Consider the following 14,889-nt stretch of genomic DNA (forward strand, 5'->3'; position numbering starts at 1 on the left):
GCTTTCCAATTCAAACAGTCATCAAGCTCGCTGGTTCTCGCACGCCCAGGCGGACAATAATTTTTCCAGCGGAAATGAACCCCAGAGGGTATAGGAGATCTCGGAGAATATATATTACTATGAGGGTATGAAATCAAGAGGTTTCCCATTTTTATGTGGATCGCCCAGAACGCAAACCATGGTACGCCAGCCGCCGTCGGGAACGTTGTAGTTTGGAGCCGATGCGTTGGTTGGCATCAACTTGGCAGCCTGTGTCGTGCCCTCGGTTCCACAAGCCAAGTGCTGCTACGGCGACCAGTCAAGAACCTTGGGACTCAACCCTAAACAGTCAAGCCGGCCGTTATACCCTACAAGCCGTCTGTGTTACGTTACGATGATTCAAGATGTACAATAGCTATAGCTTGGATCGACGTCAACCAGTTGTCCTCGAATCTTGGAGAAACAAAATCTCAAGCTTATGGCCTTTCTCCTGCTTAGGACGAAATATTCCGTCTATAATGGTGCAGAATTGACAACATTACACAAGTATGTATTTGCTGTTCGGGCGCAGCTGTCCTCGAACTGCTATAAGGATCCTGAAATACATTTGGTTCTCAATACATTGCTTTCTAAGCCACACTCTCAAACTTTCGAGGGCGCTAGTTCGTGTAACTCAATTCGAGGTTTCCAACCGAGCTTTCTGCATATCAGAGCACTAGCACTTGCCATGGGCCCTAAGGATACAGTCTCCTCGCGTTTGAATTGAGCGATGAACCGGCCCTTTGTGTCGAAGCTGTTGCAAAATCAAGACCAAATCTCCGTCTCCCTCAAAGGCGTTGCCCAGTGATATTTAAATTTTGATCCAGATATATGAAAAGGAAGTGGTGGATCGTTAGAAACCAGATAGGCTATGACAGTTTGTCGAATATATAATATATCGCAATGTCAGATCATATCAGTTCCGATATGACCATAAATCTCGATGTATTTAAGAGCTCTCCTAATCATATCCAGGCGCGGCACGGCTATGTTTACTCGAATCATGAGATTTTTTGTCCGGGCACTAACCCTATCCTTAAGTTGTCCATTTTCACTTTTATTACGTTCTGATGGAAGCGGTTTCTCCTTGAAATTTTGATTATATCATCGAAGGCGTTGAGGATATCAGCCCGGTACTTACTACGTATACTATGTGGTCATTGTAAGCTCAAGGATATATAATTTCTTCGGGCGGTTATTGGATCAAATAATACTGGTGAGGTATATAACCCCTGTATTGTCGGTGAAATGCGACCAGTCTCGGCACTTGGACCGGGTACTCAACAAAATATCACAACCACAACACTTGATTAGATGATCGAAGGTAAGATCTTGAATTTAGCCTTTGGGGGCATGAAAAAACGGCACCGAGCCGAAGCCATTTCCCTCGCCGATTGCCGTCTTCCCGATTTCCGATTAGTGATGTACAGAATTTGGCAATAGCCAAGCCTACATCAAGCCGCTACTCAGTTATAATGTAGATGCAGACGTGTGTTCGGTATGGATATAACGAACGCGAACCATCCGGCGGCGTTATGGCCATCATTATGGCGATTTTCCAGGCTTCAATATAGCCGGAATCTTGAATAGTGCCTACCAATTACTCCCAGGCGCAGAGAGCAGAAGTAATCTTCTTGTGAGCGGCGCCAGTGAGCGGCGCCAGTGAGCGTTTGTGGCGTTATAGGCACAATCATGACACTACTGACCCAATATGAGCTATAGAGATTGAAGCCAGGAATTTGAAAATATGGACCTCGTGATAGAGAGCAATATTTAAAATGTCGTATATATTGAGAGCCATACGTGCCGGTTATTTATTGAAAGAATGTCGCGAGAGTTTCCTGTCTAACGTTCCTCACATAGCTCCCGTGTACGGCACCTTCCCATAGCTAAAAGATCAGCATTATACCCGAGATAGGAATCTAATATAGTCTTATACATAAAGCTTCCTTCTCTGTTGGCGCCATCAAAATGTTCTGAGATTTTGAATAAATGATTAAGTAATCGCTGACTTTTCATACAGGGTTGCTATTCTTGGCGCAGCGTATGACCCAAGCTCTCACAGCTTGGCGGCAATGGTCTAATCACATACAACCATTATCATGTTACTTACCATACTCCATGCAAATTGCGGAATACAAAATTACTGCTCAAATGCAGTCAGCAATTGTGTGGAGCCTAGTTTATCGGCTTCACGATACGTCTGCTCATAGAGTTCTAGGTTCTCACAATAACCTTAGCGCTGGATAAATCCCGAGTAGGCATATATGAGTTCAATGTCACTTCGATGTAATCATGGCGGGTGGGCTTCGGTGAAATTGCGGCCCTCCTCAGGCTCATTTGAATCTAGAAAGATAATCTAACCATCTCAGCTCCGACGTCTATAAAAGGGGAGCCTTTTCTCCAAACTTTGCAACTTCTATCCATAGACTCAGAGCCCTCAATCCCATATCCAGCTTCATTTAGCACCGTACTCGCAAACATTCTTCCAAAGACTTTTCTCATATCCTCTCTTTAAAACTCCTCCAAAATGATGATAACTCAGCTTACAGGGCTTTCTTTGCTCTTCGCAAAAGCTTTGGCCGTACCCGCTCTTACAGGCTACAGTGTCACTTGGTACGACGAATTCGATGGGCCGAAAGGCTCCTTCCCTACCGGCGGGTGGAATGTAAAAATAACAACCCCCGCAGAAAACTCCAATGACGAACAACAATTCTACACCAACTATGCCAGCAACGGCCAGCTTTGGGGTGATGGCCAACTTTTCATTACTCCAGAAAAGCGCGGCTCCAATCCTCAGTATTGGACCTCAGCACGCCTCGAGAGCCAAGGGGCGTGGTCCTGTCCTCCCGGAAAGGCTATGATATTCCAAGCTGATCTCCGTGGGCCCGACTTTACCGGTAACCCAAGCAACCTCGAAGGTATCTGGCCTGCTTTCTGGGCCTTAGGCAACGCTTGCCGTAACGGTGGCTCATGGCCTGACTGTGGCGAGTGGGATATTTTCGAAACCATCAACAATCTGGGTGACAAAAACCAAGGCGTTGTGCATTATAAGAAAACCGACGGCCAACATGGGAGCCTTAGTGGTCAAGTACAATATACTGGTGGCCAATATCACACGTGGGCTATCAAAGTGGACAGGAGGAACACTGACTGGACTCAGCAGAAGCTTATCTGGTACAAGGATGGCGCAGAATATCTTACCGTTACTGGGGCAAACATTGGGAACTTTCAAATATGGGAGAAACTGGCATATAAATCTTTCTTCATGATCCTCAACGTGGCAGTCGGTGGAGCTGGGAGTTATGGAGGGCCATGGACATCAGCGACCATTGGCGGTACCGCAGCCGCCTTGAGAGTTAAATATGTTGCTGTGTACCACTCAACCTAGAGCAACCAATTGGTATATACTATACAAGCAGAAGGATCTTGGCTAGCCAGAAGAGTCTATTTCTTATCATGTAGTTAGGTATTAGTCTATAAGTTTAGGTGTATAAAGTTTGTTGTTGTTTAGGTTAGGATTGTTTAGACCTACGTCAATATGTCATGTGCCTGTCTATTCCAAATTTGATCCGTCACAGAATATGCCCATAGAACACATGATACTTCATATCGAGCAACTTCTTTCTTTAAAACCCGACTGATTTTTACCCTCTACTCAAAAGTTTGTGAATTATCATGAATTCTGAGAACCCATATAGTGGGTATATATCTGGATAGACGAGTGATCAACAACACAGTTTGCGATATGTAGTGTGGTATTCCTCACATGCACAGCCAATTTGATGGGTTATATACGTTATCACCGATTCGAATTAACAATACCTTTGCCTCCCAGGCTCCCCGCCAGGCCTAAACATTGATGTTTTCCTCGCGTTAAATTCGAAAAATCTTTTGCGGGTATCTCCCTTTTAATCGAGTCTATTACAATAGCCGCCGTGACTTAAATTTACAATTGGATCCTTCTATGTGACAAATTTATACAGTGCATTGAGATATATGTATACCATGAATAGACCTAGTCAGATCTAAAAGGGGATGATGTTCTCTGTGATTTAAAGCTAATGTAGGTCGATTCCCATCCTAAGATTTCAATCTGGGGCTTAACAGCATTTAACTGGATCGTCTTCGTGGAATTTGAGACCGATATCTTATTGTTTCACCAACTCACCCTGAAGAGGCTCATACAAGAAAGTCATCTTCCCGTTCAGTTTCTTAATGACGAATAAATCAACCCCCCACCCGGTCTTTGTTGTAACTCTGCCCAACAAGGATTCAGTCAATACACTCAGTAAGGGAGACAAAAAAAACATTAATCTTACATATCAAAGTTATCCCAGGCACAGACATTCAGCGCCGCACCCCTGAAGTTTCCTAGGTATCCAGTTCCGGTCAATTTTATGCCACCCTCAAAAACTTTAAATTGCGGACCACCCAGCGCCCAGAGTAAATGATCTGCCTTTAGTAGCATATCGACGCCTTTAATCTTTAATTCTTTAATGACTAACAAGTCATTCTCCCAGACGATGCGTGCAATATCAATACCGTCTTTTGATGTATAGGTCCCCACATAGTCGGAAATCAAAATAGAGTTATAGGCTTTCCAGATTGCCGGAGCCAAGGTATTATGTATGTCAAACGACATAGCCAGTGGGTCTGCTTTTGCAGCACCCTTCGTAAGTTCTTCATCGGTTGAGCCCACGCTAACCAAAGCTACGACCCCATATCCAAATTCAGGGAAAACAGATATTTGATTTTGGTGAGCCGGATGGCTACCCAGTTTGAAATGAATATTGTACGTCCCGTAGTCTGGCATCATAGCACGGTATGATTCCCAAGGAATGCCAACGGAGGTCATGCCATCAGTATTCTGATGAATGGATTTTAACCAAGTGTGGCGTTGCGAATTACTGATCAGAAGAGGATTCGAAGACAGCAAAACTTTGTGAAGTAGCTTTGAGAGATCGTTGGAGGTCGAGAACATTCCAGCAGCTCTACAAGATGCACTCGTTAGATCGCCATTCAGTCTTAGTACCAAATATTCTTGGCCCTATATCCGTCTGATTATTCTCATCTTATGAAAAAGCTGATGAGCATACACAGACTACCTGTGATATCAAAAAGACGGCTGAGTACCTACGGGTCTGTGACGTGCGGAAGAACTAGGTCTACCATATTACTAGCGTTTGGGGTGATGATATCCTTTCGTAAATGTTCTGGAATTGGGCCTGCGAAAGTGTGATCCATCCCGAGAGGATTGAAAATGTCATCTTTCATCATCTCATCCCATCTTTTGCGCTCTTTCGTTAGCCTTTGGCGGTATCTTTCTGTGGCCAAACCCAGTAGATTAAACCCAGTATTGGAATCTATTATGTCCAATTTAGTCAGGGACATATTTTTGGGCATACTGCGGGACACATACAGCTAGGGGTCTCTCCAACCTGCCATACTAAATCTCTTTTAGATATCATTTTGAGATATTCTTGAATCGAGGTGTCGTTTCTGATCTGTCCGTGGCCAAGAACGTTTCGACCGGGTATCGGCGGCCACGTCACGTCGTTGAAACTGGTTAAGATCATCTTCCCAACTTCTCTTGAAAGACCAGATCGATGACCACCTAGCTCTCCAAGAGTGATATCCCCTGCATCTTTAAAGGTGCTTCCAAGGCTGAATTCTGGAAGAACATCTTGAAGTCTTGACTCGAGCGTTAGCTCTGGCAAGAAGCGCTTAACCTGTGCCTGTCGACCTAGAACAAGTGCTTCGAGGACCGTAAATAGCTTTGTCACAGATAATACTCTATGAATTGAGTCGCCATTGATGATTTCTAAAGGTCCAGATTCGTTCAACCGCTTTCTCCCTTTGTGGAACTCGTACCCTTTGCCCTTAGCAGAGTGCACAATACTCAGAGATACAGCGTCCTTAGTCGCATTTAAGGTCGATTTCAATATTGAGTCGATATGGGCCAGAGCCTGCTTGACTGCATCATGATCCATAATACGGGGATCTTCAAGAAGAAACTGTGGCGGTGGGGGGGCGCATTTCCGCTTTGGGTTTGCGGCAGAAGGGTTTCCCGATGCTAGGATGGTTTTGCCCTCATAGTTCTCTGATACCTGGCGCTTTAAAAAGGTGGATTCTGAAAAGAGGGCACCTAAATACAACGGTTTACATCAAAATTTCAAAGCATAAATACCGATACGTAAAACATATCGACGGTAGGGGGGTTACCTACTAGTTTTAGTGGTATAGACAGTGATCAGAACTCCTACCGAGAAGCCAACGATCGTACAACACGCATTAAATATCAAGTTACTCTTCATTCTCTTTCGTCCCTCGATCTTTGGGCTCCTCTTTGCCGCGAACTCGACGACCAAAGATCGTGATTCCATCGTTGTTATTTTTCTTAAATCCGCATTGAAGATTTTCGATATCTTTGTTTGCATCGAGGTGATGGGCCATCGTTAAATATACATCTTGACCAGGCAGGCATCGCGGGAAAATAAAGCAGCGTTCTGTGAATCTAGAATATAAATGAAAGCTGCACTTTCCACTTGCGGATCAGCCGGTTTAGGTATGAGAATATTGAGGCCCCCATACTGGGCTGTTGAAAGCCGCCCGAGAATTCCTGGAACTTTTGTTTAGATGCTTATTGGTGACGATCCACTTTCTTTTTGGCTTTATGATAGAAAGTAGAAGGTCAGGCATCTTTGAAGCATGCCTTTTCCACCCGAAAACTGAACCCTCCTAACTAGTGTTTTAGGGGATGCGTTGGGACTTGCTGTAACATCTCAGGGACAGTAAAGTCTTAGGAAGGGTTTTAAACGGCAAAACAGGTATGTAGTATGGAATAAGCGAATGCCTAAGAGAGTCGTAGAAGGTGTGAAGCTGCCCCTCTAACGCTGAGCCTGAAGGAAGTGGACATGTTGAACAATCTAAATTTAAACCGCGGGTAGGTCGAAGACTGGTAAAGGGTATTGCATTTTGTCTTAAAACCAAAACAAAAAGGCTTGAGCGGATGACCAAATGGGTAGAAGTAGCTGTAGGCGCGTCTGTTTGAACCATTAACACTGATATCGACGCCACTTGTAACGCCGGATCAGGGACTTTGGAAGATTCCCACGAATGTGTTGCGTTACAATCTCCAATGAATGACTAATCGCCGGATCATTCGGCAAGCGGACTCGACAAATTTTTTGGAGGATCTACTTTCAAGAGAACATCAACGGCATCTTTTAGAAGCGGGCGCGGTAGGCAATTGACCGAAATCCTTTTATCCGATTAGTACTCTACTAGCGCCATATCGCCCGAAGTCGCCATATATCTCGGCATGTTCACATATATATATAAAGATGGCCATCGATGGTGGTGTGATTTCAATCGCTTGGTCTGGCGTTGCGGAAATCTTCACTATTTGATCTTTGGAGTATCCATATGTCGCAATGGAAATCTCGATTGTGCAGCCAACCGGCATTCCGTCAAAAGATCTTGCAGTTCAAACCCAGGATAAAAAGGAAAGGACTTTACCGGAGCCTGAAATAAACGACAGAACCGCAACGGGATCACAGGCATGGAGTTTGACCAAACAAATTGTTCAATGGATACTCGACAAATGGCTAGTAATAGGTATTGCTATAGCTTGTATCGTGGGATACTTTGCGCCTAACGTGGCAAAGCCTCATGGCTATATACACTCGGAGTGGTCTATCATATACGGCGCAGTTGCTTTGATCTTTTTCGTATCAGGCCTGTCAATTCAGACTGAGAAGCTTCTGGTTCATTTTTCGAACTGGCGACTGCACTTCACGGTTCAAGGCCTATCATTTTTGTTAATCCCAACGGTTTTCTTCTGCATCGTCCTTATAGTGGCAAAGTTTGGAGATAAGGCTGTTTTCGACCGCCAAATTCTTACAGGAATGATTGTAACAGGGTGCATCCCGACGACGTTAAGTAGCAACATCATAATGACCAGGCTCTCGGGCGGAGACGAAGCTGCAGCTTTGGTATCTGTGACCGTCGGCAATCTCCTGGGGCCGTTTATAACCCCGATCCTTATAACGAACGTATTCTGGCCAACGATGGACCGATCTTTTGATGCCGTCCGCCCAGCAAGCGATCTTCAGCAGCTTCGAGCTTTGTATGGAGATGTGTTTAAGCAAATCGGGCTGACAGTTCTCTTACCACTTACGATGGGCCAACTGATCCAGGGTTACCTTGGGTTTGAGATAACATCAAAATGGGTGAAAAAACTTTTTCTGAACAGAATATCAACTTTTTGTTTAACGCTGTTGGTCTGGTAAGTCGATGGTCCTGCAAAATTACTTATCCCTCCGTATTAGGGCCTAATCTTCTGAACTGGAATAAGGACGGCATTCTCCTCTTGTTTCGCGACGGGCTCTCTCCAAAAGATGCCAAAGGAATTCCTAGTCTTGGTGATATTTGTGAACATCGGACTTTATATTTCATTTACATCGCTCTGTGTTCTTCTATCAAAAGTCCGAATTCCATACCCATCCTTCAAATGGCAGGAGCGAAGGCTTCATATGAGTCGGTCTCAGATACTCGACCGGGGCGTTTTTATTGCAATATGCTTTTGTGCTCCAGCCAAGACCACAGGGTTAGGATTGCCAATCGTGACCGCCATGTGGACGAGATACCCTGAGGAAATGAAAGCGAAGATACAAATTCCAGTTGTTCTGTATACTATAGAGCAAATTTTTATCGCACAAATGTTGGTTTGGTGGTTCAGCAGGCTTAAGAAGGATCAGGAAGAAGCGGAGCGGGAAGTTGCGGCGGATGCAGGGCGAACCCAATAAGAATCATTGCTACTCCGTACTATCTAGAAATTCAATCACGATTTAAATTTTAGAGTGTTGCGAAGAACACAAGGCTTCGTTTGGCTGCCGGATATCGAATCTCGTACGAGATGGCCGACCAAGCTACTGTGTAGTTAGGGGTAGGTTTTGTATCCCGATTAAATAGCACGAACGCGTCGTCAACCACTCCTGATCAGAAGCATCGAACAAGCCTCAGGCAACCCAGCATCCCTACAATCCTCAAAATCTCAGCGGCTCTTTGCTCACCAAGCCCAAAATGTCCCTAAATCCGAATTCTGCAACACGCAGAGAGTTTTCGGAGCACTTCATCGCCGCGCGGCCACCAAGCGGTGCAGATGCCGAATATATAGCTGTCTTCCAAGCCACACAGCATCTCCTCTCACTTTTGATCAACCACGCGGGCATGGTAGAGACCGAAAACGCCCAACAACCATTTATGGAGCCAGCGAAGTCGAAGAACCGCGTTTATGCCATGTGGGACTTTGTTGGCCGCACTATGGGAATATTGCTCAATAACGTGAGGTCATATTCCAACCCTGGCAGATCTCAAGATGAGGCGTGGAGAGACGCGGTTGGAAGGAGTCAACTGGCAGACATGCTTCTTCAGGACGAGTCCCGCGGTGATAGTATGCATCGAATGACATGGGGCTCGGGTTTCGATGCACGGTTCCCATTCGGCGATGAGATCAAGCAGGCATCAACAGCTGTTGTCAATGCTATTGCTTGATTATTGTGCGTTTTGTATCTTCAGAAAAGCGAACATCTACTTGCTACTTTCCTTGTGAAAACAAAGAAGGTACCGAAATTCGGAAAGGTAAAGGGCAGGGAGGAAAACGCAAAACCTTGCCAGCGAGCTCTTGATATAGTCACCATCAACCATCCAAGAGCCCAAGAGGCACATTTTTTTGATACAGTTAGAAGAAAAGAGGGTGTGATATCTGACACCTAGAATGCTGAATTCTTATATAACCACAACTGGCACTAGAAAAAAAGCATGTGTGTGATAATATTTCCTCCTGACGTAGGACGGAGGCCCTAAGGCACACTACGTTGTGATCGAATGTCTACCCATGTAAGTCCAGAGGCTGTGGCCTAGCCAGGCCGTGATAAAAGCTAATGTATTATTAGTAACGAGCGCGACGCCGTCGAAGCCTTTATGGATGAGAATTATGAGACCGATGGTTTCTCGTATGGAAATTCGAAAGGCACCCGGAGATTGCAATGCTTATACCCTAGGGAGATTAGGTAATCATCACGTCGTTCACGCATACATGCCAGGTATGGGCAAAGCCAGTTCTGCAGCGGTGGTATCTAGTATTCGCACTAGTTTCGAAGGGATCAAACTAGGAAGCTAGCAACTGCCGATGGAACCCGAATTTTCCTGGGGATGCCATCATTAGCGAAACTGTGATGTAGTTCAACTTCGGTCGATAGTATCTAGGTGGGTTTTAGAGGAGGGACACGATCCAAGGCAACCTCAGCCGAACAAATCTGGAGATTCGCGCTTTTCTAGGGGAGGCATCAGGCCTGAAAGCCCGCCAAAGATTAGCGAATACGGCCGTGTACTCTCACTAATAGGATCAGTTGAAAGAGTTTCGGTCTCTCGGTCCAGAGGACGATAAACTGTATCCGGCTAGCTATCGGCACAAGCATCGATATTCAAGTTCCTGTCTTGAATTTCAAGGCCCGGAAGAGGCCTGCGAAATTGCTTTGGTATTTTCCTGTGCGAAACTAGGTTGTGGAGATAGTTTGTTGATACGCCGCAACTGGGCCGGAAAGGTTGAAGCACACGGCTCGATGGCGGATCGAGTCCAAGAAGTACGAAAACTTTCAATATTGCAATCCACTTCGGCTGTATCGCATCCGGTGATGGTGTTATGAAAAGCGGTCAACATTGTGATGAACTTGTAACTAGAGAGAAGGTGATTGCGTTTAAGATAAAGGACGCCAGCGTCTGGGAATTCTTTTTACAATTGTTATTAAGAGTATATGTAATTATGTGGACAGTTATAAAAAACAAAGAGTGGTGGGGATATGTGGCCATTATTGCAGCGGCCTGTACGAGGGTACTTATAGAGGAATGGAGGAGTTCGAACAAGCGCTCGAAGCCGTCGACCTCAAACAGCACAACCGTATTTTTGAATATACTACTGGTGTGTCTGTATATAATATTTGGCTGATATGTCTCATCTTTAGCCTCCGCTGAACAAGCTAAAATACTACAGCATGAGATTAATTCTAATCTCGGGCATTCGTCCAGTTCAAATGCTCTCGGGCTTAGGGATTGATAGTCCGGTTACGATTCAACTGGTCAGTGCTAGTGAAAGAACGAAAATAATGAAAGAAACTGGTTGGATTCATATGTATATGAGAATTTGCTGAATCAAAGTTTCTCTGCCTGCTTCAGCTAATCAATACACGATCTCTGAACCGGATGCAGCCTCAGGCCCGGCTATGGCGTCCAAGGGTGATATAGCGACGGTAAGGGAATAGTATTTGATAAATTAACGACGTATCTTCGGTAGTCAGGTACAATTCGAATCAATCCGATTTCGAGAACATCGAAAAAAGAAAACACGTCACCGGCACCTTGCAAAGCTCTAACCAGAGTCCAATCCCTCTATTTTCAGTGGTACTTCTTCAGCATTTCCAACACGGTCTTTAAAATTTGCGAGTTTTGCACCCTTTTAGCCTCACCCTGCGGCTGCTCTACTACTTTATCAACCAGGTCTGCATTTTCGTTTATCATGAGCGTCTGGGTAAGAATGACTTTCGGAAGCTCTCGTAAAACGCCATTCTCGATGACCAAAGAGTTGACAGAACCCACGAATGCCATCATGCTCATCTATCGAGGTCACAAATGCTAGTCATTAATCGAGCCACGATTCAAAAAAGGTTTTGCTAAATGGAATGTTATTGGGCAAGGTTGTTATCACCTCATAGTATGCATCCACGAACTCAATGACACGCGCCGCTGTGATGTTCTCCAGCTCAACTAGTACAAGACCAAAGGTAGCCTTCGATCCAGACGGTTGCGATCCTGAGTATTTCGTCAGAGATTGCGTGTTTCTCGGGTTTCGTGCGTGGTTCCGAATTTTGTTCAACGTTAAGTCGATCAACTGCCACCTCGGCCTTCAAATCAGCCAAACGCTGTGCGAGGTCTAGAATGAACGAAACTATTATAAAAGCCTGTCCTGCCCGGCCATGGCAATCGAGGAGGTCCTTGAGAGTTTGGTGGGATATCCTTTCCAGCTCTTCTAGTTTTGGTGTGACGTCACCAAGTGCCGAGTATGCTTTGGAAAACATTTTTGTCCTCGTAACAAGTTGCAGTTAGTCCCAGCTTTACCAACTTTTCTACTGACTCCCATAAGGCGCACAGGTGGTTTTATGCAATCCACTGCCAGTTCTTTGACTGGTACCCCATGAGGTATGAATACACGACTTCGCTCGCCTCCCTTTGAGATGGCCCCGCCATACTGGAATCTGTTCTGCCAACCATTTTTCAAAAGTTTTTTTTCATCCATCAAGGCCACTCTATAGTGTGTGTAGTAGGTTCGCATGATATCTGGAGTCGGAGACCGCTGATGCGGCTCATTACCAGAGGGCTCTTGGTCTGATGGGTCCGTCCGGTGAGTTGACAGTTAAGATTTAGTAATATTCGCGGAACGGATAATCACTTTCGTCTTCCCAAACTCGGGCGTAGCAAAGGCGAAAAAAGTCTTATTCATAAATCTCACATCAGCAAGAAGATTCCTGTCCATACATCTCCGAAAAAAACCGAAGAAACGATTGCAGGCCGAACAATCTTCCTCGACCTTGTGCAACTCCTTGCAATTCTCGTCTCTATAGGTTCCTTGACAAGCCTCTTTCGTCCAGGTTTCGAATTTCTTAGCAATATCGTGAAGGTATTTCCGGCGGCCTAGCGGGCTGGATCTTCTGTTATCCACAATACTACTTTTTTCATCTTTATCTGAACCCGTGACATAAGGGCTAGAAGCTCGGCTTGTGTGTGCGTCCAGAACATTTCCTTGAGAGTCGCGTTCAGTGCTTGGATACCCCTCTGACTTTCCGGAACCACGTTCCGATCAGAGTGCAAGAAAAAGTGCTTTTCCTTTTATCCATCTGCTCGAGAGTTTCATCAATCGCTCTCTCGTTCTGACCCTGGTTCCTGACAACGTGCCAAGGCTGCGTCAACTTGAAGTCAGCGAGTTTACCATTCAGCAGATCTAGGCTCTCCGAGCGAGAGGAAGGGTCGTCTGGCTGGGTAATTACTCCACCACCCGACCCACGAGGCCGGGGTCTTCTAATAAAAGACTTTTGATTATTTCAACTCTAGTTACATTTACAAACGGCACCCGAGCATTAACAACGAGGACAATAAGGTTGATTTTACGCTGTGCATGCGCATGCTCCTTGGCCATCTCTTGAACTTTATGCATGCTCGTTTTGCTCTGTCCCTGGATAGTGTTTGTGAAGACGCCTGGTAAATCTACTAGGTTAACGAGCAGCAAGAGTGGTTCGTAAATACGAACCACCAAGATATATACCGGTATCGTCGGCGAATTCATCTTACTTGAAATCCGATGTTAGTAGGTAGCCCTTTATTAGATACTCCAAGTTCTACTGCGATACTTTTCAGATGTTTTCCGAACTCATTTGTGTTTGACAGAGATCTTGTGAACTGCTGTAGTTTGTTCCGATTGACAAATCAATTCGCGCCTTAGCTTAGCTTAGGAGATCGCCTGATAATATAACGAGTTTAGTCGGGAACCTAGTAATAATACGTAATATGTTTATTTAAAATTAATGTACATTACCAACACGGCCTTGTAGAGATGGTTGCACAAGCACGTGACGAGCCTATCATGACGGCACTGCGTTGCGAACTAGAGTACTTATGACTGTTGTGTGTATATTGTATGTACACAAGGAGGGTCCTTCGGACCGCGTAAACCCGACGGTCGAGGCCATACCACTGCTCGCCCACCCACGCCAGGAATGGCCTCGCCTGAAAAGAGCCTTGCTACGGAACTGTTTATACGCGTTGTGTTGTCACTGTTGTAAAACGAATATATTAAATACCACGAATTAATTCGAATTCAGCTGCCGAAAAGTTGGCCGTATCTCAAATCCCTCGCGGAGAGAAGTTAAATCCCTCCTTTTAGTCGGGCATAGTATCCATGGCGCCATGTATATAAGCACCATGTTTGTGCGAATCTAGTTTGATATCATCCTGTATACGTAATTTGTGTTTGCGGGGATTTATGTTTTGCTATATTTTCACGTTTTCGCAATATACTCTTTGTTATATCTATATTATTATATTATGAATATAAATTGCCTTTGACTTTGATGGTGTTATTGATTATTTGTTTTGAATGATGATTTATAAGGTGAATGAATGAATATTCGAATTTTTTTTTTTTAGAAAAAAAAACATATTTTTCTTATTGCTGCTGCGGAATCAATATTATGTTCGTCTAGTGAAGGCGGTCGGAGGCAGCCATCGAGTTCGCTCTTACTTGTATATATATATTAACGCAACTGTTCCATCTCGCCATCACCACTTTCATCTCCACCATCACCCCGATCTCGCCTCCACCTACATTTCCATATCTTGTTCTTCCTTTTCAGTCCTCTCTTCTCTCGGTAATTCATCCATCCCTCGTTTGTTCTATGCATCTGCACCTGCGAAATATCACCACCACTAGCCCTGTGTCCCCAAACCTAGCACCATCGAAACCATCTCATTGTTCGTCTCTCTTGCCCCTTCGACTCCTTCAATTCCTATTTCGTTTTGAGAGTATCGAAAATGCATAGGTCCACTAAACTCGATATAACGAAAGATAGTCAGGGCGTCAAAGGTACCCTTCTTCTGAAAACAAGAAACAAAATCCTTACGATTGGGTTTAAGCTAACTATTTCTGTAGGAGATGGTCCCTCGGGGCTGAGTCGCGAACCTCTTCAATCAAAAATCCAGCCGGGCGTTCCTATGAAAATGCGAAACAGAATAAATAGTCCATACTACAAATTTTTTAAA

At 44.8% G+C, this 14,889-nt stretch overlaps 5 protein-coding genes across 5 annotated transcripts; 3 read left to right on the plus strand and 2 right to left on the minus strand.

Moving 5' to 3' along the window:
• Positions 1–2,548: 2,548 nt before the first annotated feature.
• AOL_s00043g818 (uncharacterized protein) lies at positions 2,549–3,409 on the plus strand (the record flags this gene model as incomplete). Its single annotated transcript, XM_011121304.1, has 1 exon — positions 2,549–3,409. One exon carries the CDS (start codon positions 2,549–2,551, stop codon positions 3,407–3,409), a length of 861 nt encoding a protein of 286 aa, XP_011119606.1.
• A 760-nt stretch (positions 3,410–4,169) lies between these two features.
• Positions 4,170–6,404, minus strand: AOL_s00043g819 (uncharacterized protein; the record flags this gene model as incomplete). The annotated part of the gene is made up of 5 exons (XM_011121305.1): positions 4,170–4,278; positions 4,341–5,012; positions 5,159–5,384; positions 5,441–6,166; positions 6,248–6,404. The coding sequence occupies 5 exons, from the start codon at positions 6,402–6,404 to the stop codon at positions 4,170–4,172; spliced, it is 1,890 nt and encodes a 629-aa protein (XP_011119607.1).
• A 1,050-nt stretch (positions 6,405–7,454) lies between these two features.
• Positions 7,455–8,828, plus strand: AOL_s00043g820 (uncharacterized protein; the record flags this gene model as incomplete). Its single annotated transcript, XM_011121306.1, has 2 exons — positions 7,455–8,308; positions 8,378–8,828. The coding sequence occupies 2 exons, from the start codon at positions 7,455–7,457 to the stop codon at positions 8,826–8,828; spliced, it is 1,305 nt and encodes a 434-aa protein (XP_011119608.1).
• A 277-nt stretch (positions 8,829–9,105) lies between these two features.
• Positions 9,106–9,576, plus strand: AOL_s00043g821 (uncharacterized protein; the record flags this gene model as incomplete). Its single annotated transcript, XM_011121307.1, has 1 exon — positions 9,106–9,576. One exon carries the CDS (start codon positions 9,106–9,108, stop codon positions 9,574–9,576), a length of 471 nt encoding a protein of 156 aa, XP_011119609.1.
• Positions 9,577–11,475: 1,899 nt separating this feature from the next.
• AOL_s00043g822 (uncharacterized protein) lies at positions 11,476–12,155 on the minus strand (the record flags this gene model as incomplete). The annotated part of the gene is made up of 2 exons (XM_011121308.1): positions 11,476–11,694; positions 11,880–12,155. 2 exons carry the CDS (start codon positions 12,153–12,155, stop codon positions 11,476–11,478), a joined length of 495 nt encoding a protein of 164 aa, XP_011119610.1.
• Positions 12,156–14,889: the final 2,734 nt, after the last annotated feature.

The sequence above is a fragment of the Orbilia oligospora genome (genome assembly GCF_000225545.1).
Source record: "Orbilia oligospora ATCC 24927 unplaced genomic scaffold scaffold00043, whole genome shotgun sequence".
NCBI lineage: Eukaryota > Fungi > Ascomycota > Orbiliomycetes > Orbiliales > Orbiliaceae > Orbilia > Orbilia oligospora.